This window comes from Cibotium barometz, chromosome 11 (assembly GCF_041138505.1).
Source record: "Cibotium barometz isolate CiBa-2024 chromosome 11, ASM4113850v1, whole genome shotgun sequence".
Lineage (NCBI taxonomy): Eukaryota > Viridiplantae > Streptophyta > Polypodiopsida > Cyatheales > Cibotiaceae > Cibotium > Cibotium barometz.
The window spans coordinates 8,505,244-8,527,615 of NC_141056.1; the positions used below are offsets into that span (position 1 = coordinate 8,505,244).

The window sequence follows — 22,372 nt, forward strand, 5'->3', positions numbered from 1 at the left end:
TCGGCAATCTCTATGCTTTGGAGGACCAAACATGCAAGCTAGCACATATGATTTTGTGAAGGCAAGCCATATGCAGATGGGATCATCTCTCTCTTGAGTTGGATCGAAAATCTGTATGCTTTGGATGACCAAACATGCAAGCTGGGACAAGAGGACAAGCAAGACACGCAAGCATGGGTGAACTTTAAGGACAAACACAATCGCATGTAAAAACCCATCCAAAAATGCGTGTATCTACGCGTGAATAATCTGTGCAAACAGGGTACACGCAGACATACATGCGGCCTGCACAAAAACTTCTTCGAAAACGACAGATCACCGATAAATCTTCATCGAAAAAGAAAGCCCAGACTATCACTATCATTCACAAAAATACTGAAGCAGGCACGACCAGAGAAGGACGGAGACAATCGCATAAGGAAAAGAGACAATCATAAACAAATGGAAGGAAAGAGATAGGACAAAGGAAGAACTGACTCACCTCTAGAAAAGTGTCTTCTTTTTGGCTGGTTTCCTTCATCCGTGTCCGCTCCTTGCACCCGTGTCTTCTCCTTGCACTTGGCTTTAGTTCTGTTGTTGGAAGAGAGAAGATTTGGCGGCGACGAAGGAGAGGACAGATGGAGTTTGGTAGAGGAGACTTTTCCACGAACCATTCTCACAAGTCAACTACATCTCATTGTGCATTTAGTGGACAAAATTGCTTTATGTGGCACTGTGCATGCACGTTGGATGTTCTTCCTAGAGCGCTTCATGAAGACCTTAAAAGACTTTGTGAGGCAAAGTGCAAGGCCCGAAGGAAGCATGGCTGAGGGTTGGTTGATACAAGAGTCTCTTGTATATATTTCAGAATTTCTTGGTCAGGTGGACAGCTCTTTGCCGCGACTATGGAGCAATGAAGAGGACTTGAGGATGACCTCTATTGTGCCTCAAGGAAAAGGACAGAGTAAAGTAATTGACAAAACATTGATTGATGATCTCAATTTCACTTGCATCCTTAATAGTGGTGTGATGAGCAGGTGGGTTACAAGATATGAGGATGCAAAAACAAAGACAAAAAGGCAAGCAGAAAGAGCTCTCTTTCGGAGGCAACATGGCTCTCGTAAGGCATACCCTAAGCATCTAGCAACACTTCCGAATGATATCCATGTTGATTGCTGGCATAAGGAAATGGAGAGAGCAGAGAGCGACGAGGAGCTGCATATCACGGCGGAAGAATGGGAGTATGCACGAGGATGCATGTTAAAGGTACATAGAACTAATGTTTTGCATTAGTTGTAAGTGATTTGCTTTTAATATTTATTCACATTGCTTACACAAATATTGCTTCTATTTTGGTCGAGTGCACTATGTTCAATGCTATATGGTGTGAAGGCAAGCATTTTCGAACACAAAGAATTGATGAAAAGAGGAATACACAAGATTGCGGTGTCATTAGTAGCTTTGAGGGAGCCAATGGAAAAATGGATGATTATTATGGCACAATCCAAGACATATTTAGGCTTGACTTTCGTGGCTTCTTTGTGTATGTTTTGGATGTCAAATGGCAAATGAACGTGGTGGAAAAAGGGCCTAATGCAACGATAAAACGCCATGCAAGTGGCTATGTAACTATTGACTCTACAAAGTTTTGGCAAACAAAGAAAGATAGGCTCGTATTGCCACAACAATGTGAGCAGGTATGCATTTTTTTACTAATGTGTTTCATGTACATATATATCTAAGCTCGCGTACCCCTTGACTTTTTATATGCTAATTAATTACTGCAGTATGTGTATTTGAGTAGGTTATCTATCTGCCAATGGTGCAGGACATTAAATGGTGGTACGTCATCCCTATTGCACCACGTTCCAAAGTGATGTATAATACATTCAGTGATATGGAGCCCCATATGGAGCATATGGAGGATGTAGCAAGCCGCAATGAAGATGATGTCAAACATGCCAATGAAGATGTTGTGATCGATGATCAAGAAATAAGAGATGATCATGATAATGAGGATGAGCGTGCCATTTCTCATGATCATGAGGATGACCCTACCATTGATGAGGATGATGGTGATGTTGATGAGGATGAGGATGATCAGGGCATCGGTACCATTATCAATGGACAAAATATCGATAGTGGAATAAATTTAATCGCAGCCTTACAAATTGATCAAATGGATATTGATGTTGATCGTTTGGCAAGGATGGATCTTATTGAAGATGAGATCAAACCCTAACCAATCCATCACTGTATCGTTCTAAATTGATGACATTTCTATTGTATATGTTGTCTTTTAATTATCATCTCATGATTTATTTTTGATTATATTACATTGTTGTAAATGCATGTAGTGGGATTGTGTAATGATATATACTGTAATGTACTATGAGATGGTTTAAAGAAAATTGTTTTTAATTTTGTAAAGGAATGGAGTTTTTCTTAATAAAGTTCTCTGTTTTCACGTGTAAGAAAGCGTGTATAATTGTGCGTATATACACGCGCTATTACACTTGTTTTTGAAACCAGTATACACGCGAATGTAGATGCCAACATATACGCGCTTGATACTACTCATATACATGCGCGACCATACACGCACCCGTAACTTATCGCGTGTATCGAACGCGTGTATGTTGCAGTGTCTTGTAGTGATGCGAGCATAGCGACTCTGGGGATGATGAGCATGAGTTCCACACATGGGGTGATAAGCAGGTGAGCCCGCATGGTGAGAGCAAAGAGAAGGGGTTGAAGAGTTCAAAACAAGACAACATTGCCCCATTGGGATCGAGTAAGTGAGCTTAACATGTTTAGCTTTTAACGTTAGTTCATTATTTGAATAATAGTAATAACATGTGATTGGTCTTCTCCAAATGAATGCTTCCATTCACAAGTGGTGGACCCTCTCCACTTAGTTCTGCAGTGTAACATTGATCACCTCCATCTCACACTTTTGGGAAAGCAAAAACACAAGTATGATCTCTAACACATGCCATTGACTCTCTCCATTTGTCATCGTTTAAATAGTTTGCAATTTTCTTATATGCTTTATTGTTTCAGGAATCTTGCAGTATTGCAATGATTCATGGGATCACTAAATGCCAAGGTAGGGAAGCATGGACGTGTTCATTAGCCTTAGAGGCATGCGCTTGGCATGGGCTGATTTCCCAACAAATCTAAAGCTCTAAAAGAACAAGGTTGGGGTTCCTTGATGGAATGTATTTAGGGAGGTACTTGTGGAGTCAGCTTTTATACTGGCTGCACAGTTCCTACATATTGATGGCACTATGGTTTGTACTCTCTATTGTTAAGGAAACCCTACCCTAATGTGTTGTGGAAGAAGATCCCAAATGGTCTTCCTGAGAGAGAGGTTGCATCACCTCCTGTTGGATTAGTGCTAATCACTTGTTCTACCTACAGGCGTAAGAAACACCTTTCCAACCAAGGGATTATTTCTGATGGAAACATTAACACTTAGAGATCCCTTAGCTTTCATAGTTGACAAGTGCACACTTTGTACTTGTGCATTGGTGGCCTCAGGGTGTGGTTTGTCTAGAGCTACCCATTTCTCATAAGAGATTAGATTATGACGTGATCCCGTATATATTAATGCAATGCTCGTCGAATGAATTTTAATCATAGAGACTTTCACCTTGAGTCGTGCTGGCTCAATATCCAGTTCATCCTCATCAAGGAGGGTTAGTGAAGCCATATTCACATGCAATACTCTTTTTTGGAGTATATGTTTGGCTTTGGCCTCTCTTGCCTTAGCTTCTTCCTGAGCTTGCTTAATTTTTTCCTTTGCTAGCTCATTCCATTGTTTTAAAAGATGCTCGTGCATAAGAATCTCTTGGGTCAATGGTCCATAATATTTTTAAAGCTTACTTCCATTGATGTAACCCTCCATTTGTATGCCCTTAACTATTTCAATTCTAACTGACACTTGAGGTGTGATTTCAGACACTCGAAAAGGTCCTAATCCTTTGTACTTGAGTTTCTTTTTTATGGTGCTTCCCACACCATACATGAGGACAAGGTCCCCTGTTTCTAGTTCCTTTTATTTTAAGTTATTGTAAAACCAACGTTTTCTTCGTAATTAGACCATGTGATGCAATTAATGGGGTTTCATCAAGTTTCTCTAAGTCAACTAGCCTTTCGGCTAATGCATTCTCAATCAATCATTCTTGCACCACAATTCTCAAGCTTGGAACTAGGTACTCCATAGGCATTACTGCCTCAACAACATAAGCTGATGGAAGGGAGTATATCCTGTTCGCTACCTTATATGATGTTTGATATGCCCATAGAGCTGCCGTTAGCTTATGTTTCAAATCTATTCGACTTTCTTCTAATGTTTTTATCAAGATAGTACACAAAATCTTGTTTATACTCTCCACTTGACCATTAGCCCATGGATAATAAGGAGATGACTTTTGGTGGACTACATGGAATCCAACAAGTAAGTGATCAATCACCTCATTAATGAAGTGTGAACCGCGATCATTGACTAATTCTAATGGGCAACCGAATCTCAAAAAGATTTATTCATATAAGAACTTAGCTGTTGTTTTGTGCATCAGCTCGCTTAGAGGCTCTGGCCTCTGCCCATTTCGTGAAATATTATGTGGCCACAATCAAATATTGGGCTTGTGGATGCACAGCTGGACAAATAGGTCCAACAAAATCAATTCCTCATTTCTCAAAAGGTTGTCTTACAATAACAGGGATAAGTGGCATCTTGTTCCTTTGTTGTGGAATAGAAAATTGCTGACACTCTTTGCACCTTTTAACAAACTCCATGGCATCCCTGAATAACATAGGCCACCATAGTCCTGCTTGAAGCACCTTGCAAGCTATAATTTCCCCAACGAAATGTCCTCCAGCTATCCCTAAGTGTGTGTCATCTAATATTGTGACAAATTTGTCTTCCTACACACATCTCCTTAAGACATTGTCCTTACCTAGCTTGTATAGTTCTCCAGCCAATTAATTGATAAGGTGCAGCCAGCTTAATAAGCCGATGCATTTTATCTTTATTAAAGGGTCGTTCTTGCGAAAATCCATAAGCTAGATAATCTGATATTTCTTCGCTCCATTCAGGCACCATGTCTAGTTTGAACAGACAAGCATCTAGGAGGTCATCATCAACACCAGTTACCGGTTCCCCATTTGGAATTGTTGACATATGATCGGCTAGCACATGTTGTGTTCCCGATCTTACCATGACTGTGAAGTTGAATTCCAATAGTAATAACGACTAGCGTGTGATTCTTCCCATGGTGCTGCATGGTCGATAAAGAATACAAATTTGTTGGCCAATAGGTAATGTCGATACTTCTTGACCGCATAGACCATGGCCAAACCTTCTCGTTCTGTGGTGGTATAATTCACCTTTGCATCATTCAATTGGCGACTTGTGAAGCAGAATAGGTAGTCCAGTTTGAACTCACCAAGCTATGCCAATACACATCCGATAGCAAAGTTCGATGCATTGATGTGTGGAATATAAGGTCCCAATTAGGAGGTCTCATAATGGGTGCACTGGCTTGTACTACTTGCTTCAATTTATCATATGCTTCTTGAGATTCTTCAGTCCATTCGAAGACAATGAGCAACCTATATAATGGTCTGGCAATTTTAGCATAAAATACTATGAAGCGATGATAGTACCCAATGTGGTCCACAAAACTCTGTACCCCTTTGTAATTAGTGGGTGGGGAAATTTCCAAAATCAATTTAACTTTGCCTTTGTCCATGGAGATACCATTCTTAGTGACAATGTGACATCGTGTTTGACCCAAAATTGGCATTTTAAAGGGTTAACTTTAAGGATATACGATACAATCGACATTGCTCAAACACCTTTGACCATCGGGAGTGTGCACATACGTCATCAATGAGTACCTCTAACCACTTTTGTAATAAGTAATCTTTTAAGGCTATACACATTAACCGTTGGAAACTTTTTGAGGCACTGGTGAAAAACTGTGTAAGAGTACTAATCCAAAAATGTACTAAGCACTAATCACTCCTTTATCTAAAAACAGACTAAGTACTAATCACTCTCTAATCTAAGATATCAAGATTTAAGCCAAGGAGCTCTGATATCGAATGTAACGGAGCTCATGAGACTTAAGCTAAGATATGGGATAAATCACCATGGAAGATAGCAATCAAGCTTTTTAACCATGATTCCTAAGCGGTTTAACCTCATACATGAGATATCATTTCAAGGCATAATGTGAGTGGATCAACACATGAGATCACTTGCATATACCAAGGATATCATCAAAAGCATGCATGATAACCTAGCATTAATATTTATGCACAAACACAAGAGGATAGAATGTGTATTAGATAATCATGGAGAGCATGAATTATGTCCTATCATTCATCTTGATGTAAGACAACACAATTCATATCCATAAATACCACACAGCCATAAACATGCCAAATAAGAACGGAAATTTCAACATCAAATGCAAGTAGACAACAGAGCATAGGTCCACAATGCGCCAATGACATAGGATGCATGACATTTGTGAGACGATTCTAGACCCCAATAGAGGTGACCCCCATTTTCATTTTTACGAGGTGCACCATGCATCTACGCCATCCCATTCACTAGAAAGAAAAATACCATCTCATTGTAGAGGACTACCTCCTTATTGTAGACTCTATGGGTAATTATATGAACACACAAGGAACAATTGAGCCATTGCAAGGCATAATATAGCATGGAGACACACGAGATAACATTTCAAGGCATAATGTGAGTGGATCAGCACATGCAATCACTTGCATCTACCAAGGATATCATCAAGAGCATGCATGATAACCTAGAATTGTCCTTTATACACCAACACAAGAGGATAGAATGTGTATTATATAATCCAGGAGAGCATGAATTTTGACCTGGCATTCATCTTGATGCAAGAAAACACCATCCATATCCATAAATACCACATACCCATAAACATGCCAAATAGGAACAGAAATTTCAACATTAAATGCAAGTATACAGTCGAGGATATGTCCAATGCATGACTAACATAGAATGCATGACATTTGTGAGACTAGTCTGGCACCCCAATAGAGGTGACCACACTTGTCATTTCTAGGAGAGGTACACCATGCATCTACGCCATCCCAACCACTAGAAAGAGAAATACCATCTCATTGACTCCTCATTGTAGGTGCTATGGGTAATTATATGAACACATGGGTAATGATTGAGCATGGCAAGCCATAATCGTAGCAGGGAGACACATGAGATATCATTGCAAGGCACAATGTAAGTGGATCAACACATGAGATCACTTGCATCTACCAAGGATATTATAAAGAGTGTGCATGATAACCTAGCATTGATCTTTATGCACCAACAGAAGAGGATAGAATGTGTATTAGATAATCATGGAGAGCATGAACTATGACCTAGCATTCATCTTGATAAGACAAGACAATCCATATCCATAAATACCACATACCTATAAACATGCCAAATAGGAACATAAGTTTTTAACATCAAATGCAAGTATACAGTAGAGCATATGTCCAATGCATGACTGACATAGGATGCATGACATTTGTGAGATGAGTCTGGCACCCCAATAGATGTGACCACCCTTCTCATTTCTAGGAGGTACACCATGCATCTACTCCATCCCAACTGCTAGAAAGAGAAATACCATTTCATTGTACAGGACTACCTCCTCATTGTAGGCGCTATGGGTAATTATATGAATACACATGGAATGATTGAGCCATGGAAAGGCATAATCTTAGCACGGAGATACACAAGATATCATTTCAAGGCATAATGTGAGTTGATCAACACATGAGATCACTAACATCTACCAAGGATATCATCAAGAGCATGCATGACAACCTAGCGTTAATCTTTATGCACCAACACACAAGAGGATAGAATGTGTAATTGATAATCATGGAGAGCATGAATTATGACCTAGCATTCATGTTGATGCAAGACCACACAATCCATATCCATAAATACCACATAGCCATAAACATGCCAAATAGGAATGTAAATTTCAACATTAATATGCATCTTGCCTATACCTAATATTATCAATATGCATTTTGCATTTACATACATAAGAAAGATGCATATTGATTATGTAATTTTTTCACTATGCATGTACAAAAGAGACAATGGAGAGCATTTCCCAAGAGAGTGAGAGAGACACACAAAATTAGAAGAGGAAGACTTGTGATGATGGCTTCTGAGAAACACCACAACAGCTCAGGCTTGATGTGGGTGTTGATGGCAGAGTGTCCTCAGTAGAAACCTGATTGCCCATATTGAAAACAGCTTCTAATGCGACCAAAGCATATGGGTCAGAATACCTATATTCATGTATACATTTGCAGATGGGAGCATGCATACGGCATGCACATATATAAGAAAGATGCATGTTGATATACATACATACATCAGCATGCTCATGCATAAATACATGCATCTTACATATACATATATACGCAAGATGCATATTGATAATGGCAAGGCACATGCATCCATGGCCATGAACAGAACCTCTGATGGATACATCATCACGAAAAATAAGATTACAAAAACTCTCTAGAAAACTCCCTGGATGGAGAAGTATAAGAAAAATAAGCTAACGAAAATAATCTGATAGTCCTCCTCTTCCAAGCTATGCTGGCGCCTACGATCCTCCCTATCATCATAATCTTTGGCATCCCTATCTCATTAGTGGTCAGAGCATGAGCACATACTTCAATCTACATTTTTTTTAACAATATGCTTGTTAATTTTTAGAAATATGACAACTCTTTTAACAATACGCTTGTTAATTTTTAGAATAAAGTCTTTTAAAAAAAGAATTTATTTTAGTACTAAGTATATATATAAACTAGAAACAACCGCTGTACTTACAAGTGCAATGAAGCAAGGTTTGCCACCGTTGCTGAGGCGTAGGTGTGCCAAGATGGGTTACAATACATGTCCTCATCCTTGTCCATTTCGGATTGCTCACTGCTATTGCATCTATCTCTTCTTTCTCTTGACCTCATCTTTTATATGTGTCCATGCCTCACCCCACTGAGGTCTCAAGAGGACGTATGCTCTTCTTCTTTATCAAGCCTTCCTCCTATATTTTTTAACAATGATAAGATTAAGTTATGAGAGTTTAAAAAAACTCTAGAAAACTTTGTATTTCAATAAACTAAACCCCAACCTATATAACCAATAATGATGAAAAAATGTATGCAACAAATTAACTAAAGCGTAATTGATCCCCTTGGCATAGAACAACCCATATGTTTGTGTACCCTGGAGGTATATGAATATGTGTTTATTGAGAGCCTGCCAATGCTTAATTGCTAGGCTATGCATAAACTTTCTTAACAGGGAAACACCATAAGCTATGTCTAGCCGTGTCATACACAAGTAGATAAGGCTCACCTGCATCAAACCTACTGAGATTTATGCATGTCTCAACGGGTGTGGTAATATTCTTGTAATCCTCCATGCAAAAGTATTGAGATTGGTACATGTCTCAACTAGTGTGGTAATATGCTTGTAATCCTCCATGTAAAACCTTTTCAAAATACTATAAACATACTTTGATTAAGGCATAACTATGCCACCATCATGCTGCGTAAACCGTATGCCCAAATAAAAGCTTTGAAATCTACAAAAACATCTCATTTTTCCCTGTAAAAATCATGTCCCTGCACTCATTTCTATATGCATCTACATACTTGACCTAGTACCCTTCATCTAGATGAAATTCTCTCAATGCCTTTGAACACGATAAGATTATTCTAGAGCGTGACTATGGTGTGCAGGATAACACATTGAACATTGGGCCTTTGGCATGTACATTGCACACAAATGTGGTTCGATAGTAACTAAAATTTGCAAGAGTGTATATGTGGAGCCCACCCTCAGTCTTACAAATTTTGGTCACCATGGTATACATTGGGTTGCAATGTGTGTTGGAAAGGACCAATTTTTAGGGAGCTCTCTAAGGCCACAATACATTGAAAATTGGGCCTTTGGCATGCACATTGCAACCAAATGTGATTCTATGGTGACCAAACTTTGCAAGAGGGTATATGTGAGTCCCACCCTCACTCTTGCAAAGTTTGTTCACCATCAGACCACATTTGGTTGCCAAAGTTTCAATGTATTGTGACCTTAGAGAGCACCTAAAAATTTATCCTTTGGCACGCACATTGCAACCAAATATGGTCTGATGGGTGGCCAAACTTTGCAAGAGTGTATATGTGTGCAGTATGCATTGAAAAGGACCAATTTTTAGGGGGCTCTCTAGGACAAAAACACATTCAAAATTGAGCCTTTGGCATGCACATTGCAATCAAATGCGGTCTGATGGTGACAAAACTTTGAAAGAGTCTATATGTGGACCCCACCCTCACTCTTGAAAAGTTTGATCACCACCTTAAAACCTCATTTGATTGTAATGTGTGTTAGAAAGGCCCAATTTTCAAGGGGATCTCTAAGGCCATAACACATTGAAAATTGGGCCTTTGCATGCACATTTCAACCAAAATCAAAGAGAAAAAACATTAGGAGGGTGTGCATGTGTAAATTCATGTGTATTATGTAGGTTTGTGTGTGTGCGCATATGTGTGTGTGCGTGTGTGTGTTTGTGTGCGTGCGTGTGTGCGTACGTGTGTGTGTGTCTGTCTGAATTCATGTGCATTATGTAGGTGTATGCATGTGTGTGAGTGTGCGTGTGTGTGTGTGTGTGTACGTGTGTGTGTGTGTGTGCATGTGTTCATTACTAAACAAAAAAGTGTGTGTGTGTGTGTGCATGTGTTCATTACTAAACAAAAACGTATGTGCGCGTGTGTGCATGTGTGCTTTAGAGAGAGAGAAATGATACCCTTCTATATGTAACCAAAATGGGATGATGTATTCACATAAGAGAATAATACATAGGACAAATCATGAAATTACAACATAAGGGTGCTAGCACAACTACTCTAGGCTTAGCCACCAGAGAACAGTAAAAAAACATCATATAATGACTACAAAAATAAGTTCTAATAACCAGATACTCTGGGTTTAGTTGCTGTCACTATCCAATTCTAGCCAATCTAGATCATCATCTACAAAATGACCTCACTATTGAGGAGCCTTTATAACTTGTTGTGCAATAGTAGAATCCCGTTGTACAATCTCCACCCTAGGTGCACACAATCGTACGCCTATTCACACTGCCTTAAGAGCCCTCTATTCATCTCTCTCGCGATGGTCGTAGTCTAGCCTATCTCTATAGCGAAAGAGTGAAGTCAGCATGCACACGTGTCACCCACTCCACACATTTAATCTCCTAAATTGTCATGACTCTATGTCAATATGTCGCGATAGATGTGCCACTAGGTCCAGTACCACCAACACACCCAAGTGTTGTGCACTTGCTCTCCTCTACAACAACTTGTAGCTACTCAAACTCTGTATCGTTCCACTCCAACTCTACTGGCTCTCCTCGAAGCCCTCTAGGGGGAGGGTCTCGTTTCCTAACTCACGAGCAATTTCTTTGCAAGTCCTCTTGTGTCGTATGAGAGACTGGCCCCCTATCTGTGAATCAATCTTTACTCTCCCTGAAAAAAGGTCATCAATACCCAAAACTCGATAGGTGGCTAGGTCAATGTCAAATCTACAGATTGGGCACCTAGCCCGTCAAACCTAGCGTATATGCACATGTCACATCGACGGGCTGAAAACATTCAGCACTCTCCCTCGCATAGAATTTGGGGGGCTTGTGCAGGAAGTGGTCATCATGCTAAGATCTTCGATGGAAGCTGAGGATATAAGGCAAGGTAAGGGTCGGACTCCTCGGGTGCAAGCAATCTATGAAGACTACTGAAAAAAGTGCTCCTCCCTATGCTTGGCTATGTGGCACCTCGTGACCTCCTCATATAACCTTTGCCTCTACTCCCCCGTTTGTACTCTCATCTTATTTATCTCTATCGCCATGTGCTCGACCTCTGTAGTCGGTCTCTAGACTACTTCTACTGATGTTGGCTCCATAGTAGACGGTGTAGGTGTCTACACAACACAAAAAATATAAATAAGCTACGTAGAAAAACTACACAAGACATCAGCATACATGTAAGCAAACAAATAAAAAACAGGTACGAACCTCAATCACTAAAGGTGTTGTGTATAAAAATAACTATACCACATGCTGGATGCTCTTGGTAGCAAGACATACATTGACCCCAATTTGTAATTCAAAAGCCTTAACAATCAAAAGTGGCACAAGTCTTAGAGAGAGTGTTGGATCAATGTCCAAAACTCCTTTAACTCCTTATATTGTTTAGAACTTAAGTTGAGAACTTTAAATGCAAGCCAAGTCCAAAGAGATTCACGTGCAAAACTCCTCACATAGTTTTAGACACAAGAACTCTTAGATAAGAATGCAATCTAGGTCACAAAATGTTTGGAATTAAGTCCAAATCTCCTCATATTAATTTGGATCTTAGGATTATAGACTAGGGATGCAATCCAAGTCTCCAAGGTTTGGACTCCACTTCGAAACTCCTTATATTAATTTGGATCTTTGGATTATAGACTAGGGATACACTCCAAGTCTGAAAGGTTTGGACTCCACTTCAAAACTCCTTATATTAATTTGGATTTTAGGATATAGGCTAGGGAAGCAATCCAAGTCTCAAAGATTTGGATTCGACTTCAAAACTCCTTATATTGATTAAGACCACAAAACTTTATAGTTGTTGTATCTCTTAATGCCTTCAAACAACCCTTGACAGTCCTTTATATAGGGAACTAATAGTAAGTCGTATACTAATTTGCCATCAATGTTTAAACCCCAAAAAAAGCATTAAAATGTCATTAAAGTTATTCATATTGTTCCTATTGCTTGTCCCCTTCAATATGGAAAGAATATTACTCCAATCTTCCTCCTCTCAACTTGCCTGTTACTCCAATCTTCGTCCTCTAAACTTGCCATTTACTTGGCTGCAAGGAAAACACATGTCCTCATGGAATAGATTGAGGTATGCATGGTGTGACATCCGTGCACACACACACACACACACACACACAAAGCCACATGCACACACATACGCATCTATACACATACACATACATGTACACATATACACATATACACATACACATATACATACATGTACATATCTGCATGTGCATGTGCATGTAAATACACATACACATATGCATGCACATACAAATACAGATATACGTACACATACACATGTGCATTCCCAAAAATGGTAAATGGGACCTTTGGTGGCAGCAACAATAAAAGTTGTATACAAGTATTCTTTCTCTACAAGGGAGGGAAATAATGTGAAAAAAGTACCAGATATCTCGATAAAAATAGGCATGGGGAATAATGTCAAAAGCCTGGGGCTAAGTTATGGATTGACTCGAAATCTTAGAGGTCCATGACTTGTTCTCAGTAATCTAGAATGGTAGTGAAGTCTCTACCAAGTGTTGTATGAGTTCTTTTGAGCCAACCTGAAGTAGCTGTTGAAAGTGGTTATGTCCATGATGGAGCTAGGAGAACCACACCCTAACGATGTAGTAAGCTGGGCACGTGATTACAACACGTTCTAGCATATGTAGGTGACATCCTTCGTCAAAAAGATTTGGCCTACGATCCCTCTTTGTGCCCATGCCGGCATGGGTACACGGACCCATGGTGGAGCACAATCGTCAACCATGTTACTCTCTCTATGTACCTATACAACCGAAGAGATTAGTTAAAAACACCTTAGCTTTTCTTAAGGTTTTCTTGCGGAAGTATTAAAGTAGCGGGAATATGCTTATTATAGCCCTTAGGGTACCTTATCTCCTTACGTGCCGGAAGGATCTGCGGTCAAATATAGAAGGCCTATCCTACAAAATGGGAAACTTGAGGCTGTCCATGTGCGTGCATGCAACCCTACAGCCGGCAAGCGTTCCGTGCGTGCATGTAATGCGGCGAGGCACCGCACCCGTTGTGCTATATAAGTTTGAACCTTGTGCTGAGTTCCTACACCACGGGAATGTACGTTGAGGTACGGCTAATTTTGTGAGGTGAGAGTAGTGTACGTATGCTCAGTCGACTTTCGGGGGACAGTAATTATGGCTTGCAAGCTCGCCGTTGTTAATGCGGGGCTGTTAATACTCCTGCTGGTCGCGGCCTGCGCCAGCGCCAATTGTGAAGGGGAGAACGGGAAGTGGAGTGAGCAGCTGAGGGCCTGCGACGACTTCATGCAGAGGCAGCAGCAGCACCAACAGCACCAGCAGAGAGGGACGGAGCCTAGCCAGCGCTGCTGCCAAAGCCTGCAGCGCATCTCAGCGGAGGACCGCTGCCGTGCCCTCAGGGAGGCCTACGGCCGCGAACGATACGTGGACGAAGAAACAGAAGCCGCTGAGGAGGGCCGACAGCCATACGAAAAGCAGCAGGAAGAGAAGACAATGCAGACGGCCTCCCGCCTTCTTCAGAGGTGTGATCTCCCCCCTCGTGATTGCAGCCGCAGCGGGAACGCTAACGGAGGTACGTTTTAGAATATAAACTCATCAATGATCATTGCATGTTTCTTCTATGTGACCGTTGCTTTGTTTGTATGCTGCATGCAGAGCTCCTGGACGACCTGCTGTGGTGGTGAGATGGGGATAGCTAGCTAGTCAAGGCAGTGGTACCGATGGGTGGGTGTGTATAAGAATAAAACTCATCTCGAGTGATGAAACGGTTCCCCCTTGCAATAAAACTGCCTTGTGTACGTCTTGCAATCTCTCTCTCTCTCGCTCGCTCTCTCTCTCTCTCTCTCTCTCTCTCTCTTTCCGTCTCTCTCTCTCTCTTTCTCCCTCCGTTATTGAACTCTTTCTCCCTCCGTTATTGAACTGTCATCTTAATTGTAACGTAGTTTATCCGTCGTTAAAAGTGTACAAGAGTGTGTGGTTTGTTTCCCGTAATTCACCATCACAATAAGAGGCATAGACAATCAAACTAAAATATATAGAGGACTTTATCCTTTCCACAATTTGATGCAGCAATGTATCACCTATGCAATATATAAGTTTATATAAGTTAGCGCACGCCTTGTCATTCGCACGCCTTGTCATTTTGATATAGATCATGTGTAGTGCATGGACATTTAATAAAGTTCATTAGTTTCATAAAATAATATGTTCATGTACTTGGCATCTTTATGTGCCATGGTCCATGGTCTTAGCATACTCAGTAGAGCATTATACTGCATATTAATTGAACCAGCTTTTGCAAAGTCACTTTTGGAATGAATATTGTTCTTGCAGTATTTGCAAAATTAATCTTGGCAACATTCGTATCAAAATAAAACCATTCAGATGTGATTGTCCAAGCCTCATTCCATGCTTGTCTGCGCTACTCTTATCCTCCTCTAGGGCAGGTGCATCTAACCTAAATTGATGCTCTCCCTTCCCCATGTCCATGAGGCTTTCACCCGTGTGGACTTCCGCTTCTTCTTGGAGTGCTTAGGGGGTGGCCTTTACTGAGTAAGTCCAGGCAATTTCCATGCTTGTCTGCGCTACTCTTTCTCTAAATCCTCCTCTAGGCTACTCTTTCTCTAAATCCTCCTCTAGGCAGGTGCATCTAACCTAAATTGATGCTCTCCCTTCCCCATGTCCATGAGGCTTTCACCCGTGTGGACTTCCGCTTCTTCTTGGAGTGCTTACTGAGTAAGTCCAGGTTGTTTAGGAGGCAATTTTCTATAATGGGGGTGGCCTTTACTGAGAGTCCAGGCAATTTGAACAATGTCCGTTTAGGAGGCATTTTTCTATAATCCCCATTAAGTGAAATCATTCTTTGAACAATGTCCGTTTAGGAGGCATTTTTCTATAATCTCCATTAAGAATTCTCCCTATGAAATCATTCTTTAAATCTACAAACCAAGTTTAAAATATATACTATTAACAAAATTGGATTAGCCTCCAAGTTTAAAATATATACTATTAACAATATAGGATTAGCCTCCAGCTCCTTTCGCATGAGCTAAGGTAGCGTCGTTAAATAGACTTCAGAGTCATCTCTCACAAAATTAGAAAAAAACAATGTTAAGACACATGCATGTCCAACAGAGATGGAGAAAAATTTACCTAAAACTCATGAATACTACGGCAAGATAGTAGCACCGATGACATAGGATGCATGGAATTTGTGAGATGAGTCTGGACTTTAATAGAGGTGACCACCCTCTTCATTTCTAGGAGGTTCACCATGCATCTACACCATAGAAAAATACCAACTCATTGTAGAGGACTACCTCCTCATTGTTGACGCTATGGGTAATTATATAAACACACAAGGAACGATTGAGCGATTGCAAGGCATAATCTTAGCATGGAGACACACGAGATATCATTTCAAGGCATAATGTGAATGTATCAACACATGAGATCACTTACATCTACCAAGGATATTATCAAGAACATGCATGATAACCTATCATTGATCTTTATGCACCATTACAAGAGGATAGAATGTGTATTATATCGTCAAAGAGCATGAATTATGACCTAGCATTCATCTTGATGCAAGACAACACAATTCATATCCATAAATACCACGTAGCCATAAACATGCCAAATAGGAACTGAAATTTCAACATCACATGCAAGTATACATATGTCTAATGAGGAGGCATATGTCTAATGCACGACTCACATAGGATGCATGACATTTGTGAGATGAGTCTGGCACCCCAATAGAGATGACCACCCTTGTCATTTCTAGGAGAGGTACACCATGCATCTACGCCATTCCAACCACTAGAAAGAGAAATACCATCTCATTTTGTAGAGGGCTACCTCCTCATTGTAGGCGCTATGGGTAATGGGTAATTATATGAACACATAGGGAATGATTGAGCCATCGCAAGGCATAACTGGAGACACGAGATATCATTTCAAGGCATAATTTGAGTGGATCAACACATGAGTTCACTTGCATCTTCCAAGGATATCATCAAGAGCATGCATGATAACCTAGCATTTCTTTATGCACCATGATAACCTAGCATTGCTTTATGCACCAACACAAGAGCATAGAATGTGTATTAGATAATCATGGAGAGCATGAACTATGACCTAGCATTCATCTTGATGCAAGACAACACAATCCATATCCATAACTATCATAGGATGCATGACATTTGTGAGTTGAGTCTAGCACCCCAATAGATGTTACCACCCTTGTTTTTTCACGCATCTACGCCCTCCTAACCACTAGAAAGAGAAATACCATCTCATTATAGAGGACTACCTCCTCACCGTAGATGGGTAATTATGTGAACACACAGGGAGCCATGGAAAGGCATAATCTTAGCATGGAGATACATGAGATATCATTTCAAGGCATAATGTGAGTGGATCAACACATTGTTTGTATGCTGGCTCCTGGACGACCTGCTGTGGTGGTGAGATGGGGATAGCTAGCTAGTCAAGGAGGTAGTACCCATCTCGAGTATAAGAGGAGATTGTATAAAACTCATCTCGAGTGATGAAGTAGTTCCTCTTGCAATAAAATTGCCTTGTCTACGTCTTGCAATCTCTCTCTCTCTCTCGCTCGTTCTCTCTCTCTCTCTTTCTAATGTGAGTATCAAAACTCATCTCGAGTGATGAAACGGTTCCTCTTGCAATAAAATTGCCTTGTCTATGTCTTGCAATCTCTCTCTCTCGCGCTCGTTCTCTCTCTCTCTCTCTTTCTAATGTGAGTATCAAAACACAAGATCACTTGCATCTACCAAGGATATAACTAAGAGCATGCATGATAACCTAGCATTGATCTTTATGCACCAACACAAGAGGATAGAATCAAGGAGAGCATGAATTATGACATAGCATTCATCTTAATGCAAGACAACACAATCCATATCCATAAATACCACATAGTCATAAACATGCCAAATAGGAATGAAAACTTCAACATCAAATGCATGTATACATTAGAGCATAGGGCCAATGCACCAAGGACACAAGATGCACGACATTGTGATGAGTCTGGCACCCCAATAGAGGTGACCTGCACCCTGGTGATTTCTAGCAGGTGCACCATGCATCTACACCATCCCAATGGTGCACCTACACCATCCCAATCACTAGAAAGAGAAATACCATCTCATTGTAGACCAAAACCTCCTCATTGTAGACACTATGAGTACACATAGGGAACGATTGAGCCATGGCAAGGCGTGATCTCAGCATGGAGACATGAGATATAATTGCAAGTCATAATCTGAGTGGATCAACACATGAGATCACTTGCATCTATCTTGGATATCACCAAGAGATACACGAGATATCATTTCAAGGCATAATGTGAGTGGATCAACGCATGAGATCACTTGCATATACCAAGGATATCATCAAAAGCATGCATGATAACCTAGCATTAATCTTTATGCACAACACAAGAGGATAGAATGTGTATTAGATAATCATGGAGAGCATGAATTATGACCTAGCATTCATCTTGATGCAAGACCACACAATCCATATCCATAAATACCACATAACCATAAACATGCCAAATAGGAATGGAAATTTCAACATCAATATGCATCTTACCTATACCTAATATTATTAATATGCATTTTGCATTTACATACATAAGCAAGATGCGTATTGATAATGCAAAACTTTTACCATGCATATACAAAAGAGACACTGGAGAGAATTACCCGAGAGAGTGAGAGAGAGACGCAAAATTAGAAGAAAAGTGATGATGGCTTCTAAGAAACACCATAGCAGCTCAGGTGGCAAAGTGTCCTCAGTAGAAACCTGATTGCCCATAGTGAAAACAACTTCTAATGTAACCAAAGCATATGGGTCAAAATACCTATATGCATGTATACATTTGCACATGGGAGCATGCATACGGCATGCACATACATAAGAAAGACATACATAAGAAAGATGCGTATTGATATACATACATACATAAGCAAGCTCATGCATATTGATAAATATCACACAGCCATAAACATGACAAATAGGAATGGAAATTTTAACATCAATATACATCTTGCTTAAACTCTCTAGATGGAGTACAAGAAAAATAAGCTAACTAAACTAATCTAATGGTCCTCCTCCTCCAAGCTATGTTGGCGCCTATGATCCTCCCTATCATCATCATCTCTAACATCCCTATCTCATTAGTGGTCAAAGCACGAGCACAATCTTTAATCTGCATTTTTTTAAACAATATGCTTGTTAATTTTTAGAAATATGACAATTTTTTCAAAAAAAAAACTTTATTTTAGTATCAAGAATATTTATAAAGTAAGGATAATTGTTGTTCTTACAAGTGCGATGAAGCAAGGTTTGCCACCGCAGGTGTGCCAAGATGGGTGACAATACATGTCCTCATCCTTGTCCATTGCTCTCACTGAGGACGTATGCACTTCTTCTTTATCGAGCCTCCCTCCTATATTTTTTAAAAATGATAAGATTTAGTTATGAGAGTTAAAAAAAACTTTAGAAAACTTTGTATTTCAATGAGCTAAACCCCAAACTATATAACCAATAATGATGAAAAACTGTATGCAACAAATCAACTAGCGGCGTAATTGATCCCCTTGGCATAGAACAACCCATATATTTGTGTGCCCGGTAGGTATATGAATATGTGCTTATTGAGAGCCTGCCAATGCTTAATCCCTAGGCTATGCATAAGCTTTCTTAATAGGGAAACACCATAAGCTATGTCTAGCCGTGTCATACACAAGTAGATAAGGCATATTCCCATAGCTTGATTATACATGGTAGCATGAAAGGATCACCTACATCAAAGCTACTGAGATTTATACATGTCCCAACTTCCATGCAAAACTATTGAGATTTATACATGTCTCAACTGGTGTGGTAATATGCTTGTAATCCTCCATGTAAAACCTTTTCAAAATACTATGAACATACTTTGATTAAGACATAACTATGCCACCATCATGCTGCATAAACTGTATGCCCAAATAAAAGCTTTGAAATCTTTTAAAAAGTCTCATTGTTCCCTGTCAAAATCATGTCCCTACACTCATTTCTATATGCATCTACATACTTGACCTAGTACCTTTCATCTAGATGAAATTCTGTCAATGCCTCGGAACACTAAAAGATTATTCCAGAGGGTGACTACTATGTGCAGGACAACACATTGAACATTGGGCCATTAGCATGCACATTGCTGTAGTCCGATAGTAACTAAAATTTGAAAGAGTGTATATGTGGATCCTACCCTCACTCTTGCAAATTTTGGTCACCATAGGACCACATTTGGTTGCACTGTGTGTTGGAAAGGACCAATTTTCAGGGGGCTCTCTACGGCCACGATACATTGAAAATTGGGCCTTTGGCACACACATTGCAACCAAATGTGATCCTATGGTGACCAAACTTTGCAAGAGTGTATATTTGAGCCCCCACCCTCACTCTTGCAAAGTTTGGTCACCATCAGACCACATTTGGTTGCCTAATTTTTTTTCACTTGTTGTGGCCTTAGAGAGCACCTAAAAATTGGTCCTTTGGCACGCACATTACAACCAAATATTGTTTGATTGGTGGCCAAACTTTCCAAGAGTGTATATGTGTGCAATATGCATTGAAAAGGACCAATTTTTAGGGGGTTCTCTAGGACCACAACACATTGAAAATTGAGCCTTTGGTATGCACATTGCAACCAAATGTGGTCTAATGGTGACAAAACTTTGCAAGAGGGTATATGTGGACCCCACCCTCACTCTTGAAAAGTTTTGTCCACTACCTCAGACCACATTTGGTTGTAATGTGTGTTAGAAAGGCCCAATTTTCAGGGGGCTCTCTAAGGCCATAACACATTGAAAATTGGAAATTTACATGCACATTGCAACCAAAACCAAAGAGAAAAAACATTGGGGGGGTGTGTATGTGTAAATATATATGCATTATGTAGGTTTGTGTGTGTGTGTGTGTGTGTGTGTGTCTAAATTCATGTGCATTATGTAGGTGTATGCGTGTGTGTGAGTGTGAGTGTGTGTATGTGTGTGTGTGTGAGTATGTGTATGTGTGTGTGTGTGTGTGTGTGTGTGTGTTCATTACTAAAAAAAAGTGTGTGTGTGTGTGCATTACTATAAAAAAGTATGTGTGTGTGTTCATTTACTAAAAAAAGTGTGTGTGTGTGCATGTGTGTCTTAGAGAGGGAGAAATGATACCCTTCTATGTAACCAAAATGTGATGATGTATTAATGTAAGAGAATAATACATAGGACAAATCATGAAACTACAACATAAGGGTGCTAGCACAGCTACTCTACGCTTAGCCACCAGACAACAGTAAAAAAACATCATATAATGTCTACAAAAATAAGTGCTAATAACCCAGATACTCTGGGTTTAGTCACTGTCACTATCCAATTCTAGCCAATCTAGATCATCATCTACAAAACAACCTCACTGTCGAGGAGCCTTTTTATAACTTGTTGTGCAATAGTAGAATCCTGTTGTACAGCCCCAACCCTGGTGGGTGCATGCAATAGTACATCTATGCACACTGCCTTAAGAGCCCTCTATGCATCTCTCTCGTGATGTCCGTAGTCTAGCCTCTCTCTCTAGCCAAAGAGTGAAGTTAGCATTTACACATGTCACCCACTCCACACATGTAATCTGCTAAATTGTCATGACTCTATGTCGATATGTCTCGATAGATGTGCCACTAGTCCTGCACCACCAATGCACCCAAGTGTTGTGCACTTGCTCTCCTCTACAACAGCTTGTAGCTACTCAAACTCTGTCTCGTTTCACTCCAACTCTACTGGATCTCCTCGAATCCCTCTAGGAGGGTCTCATTGCCCGACTCACGAGCAATGCAAGTCCTCTTGTGTCTGTGGATCAATCTCTACTCTCCCTGAAAAAAGGTCATCAATACCTAAAACTTGGTAGGTGGCTAGGTCAATGCAAATCTACAAACTGGGAACCTAGCCCGTCACACCTAGCGTATATGCACATGTCACATCGAGTAGCTGAAAACATATTGAGCACTCTCCCTCGCATAGAATTTGCAGGGCTTGTGCAACAAGTGGTCATCATGCTAAGATTTTCGATGAAAACTAAGGATATAAGGCAAGGTAAGGGTCACTATGGACTCCTCGGGTGCAAGCAATCTATTAAGACTACTGAAAAATTGCTCCGCCCTATGCTTGGCTATGTGGCACCTCGTGACCTCCTCATTTAACCTTAGCCTCTGCATCCCCGTCTATACTCTTATCTTCTCCATCTCTATCCTCATGTGCTCGACCTTTGTAGTCAGTCTATGGACTACCACTACAAGGGATCGGGCTCATACCCGCGCTCCTAGCCGCTAAAAATGACTTGTGAAAAAAAGTAGCG

The 22,372-nt window shown here is 40.3% G+C and overlaps 1 protein-coding gene across 2 annotated transcripts in view; it reads left to right on the forward strand.

The window, feature by feature from the left end:
• LOC147633717 (uncharacterized) overlaps positions 1 to 14,751 on the forward strand; it is a 72,601-nt gene extending 57,850 nt beyond the window's left edge. The window contains exons 1-2 of one of the 2 annotated variants that reach the window (XM_086804477.1): positions 14,111 to 14,531; positions 14,615 to 14,751. In XM_086804477.1, coding sequence (XP_086660603.1) covers positions 14,117 to 14,531; positions 14,615 to 14,643 — 444 coding nt within the window. In that variant the 5' untranslated portion in view covers positions 14,111 to 14,116 and the 3' untranslated portion in view covers positions 14,644 to 14,751. Of the gene's footprint in view, positions 1 to 14,110; positions 14,532 to 14,614 lie in introns of those variants that run through there. The other variant, XM_086804478.1, reaches the window with a different exon arrangement.
• The last annotated feature ends 7,621 nt before the right edge of the window (positions 14,752 to 22,372 follow it).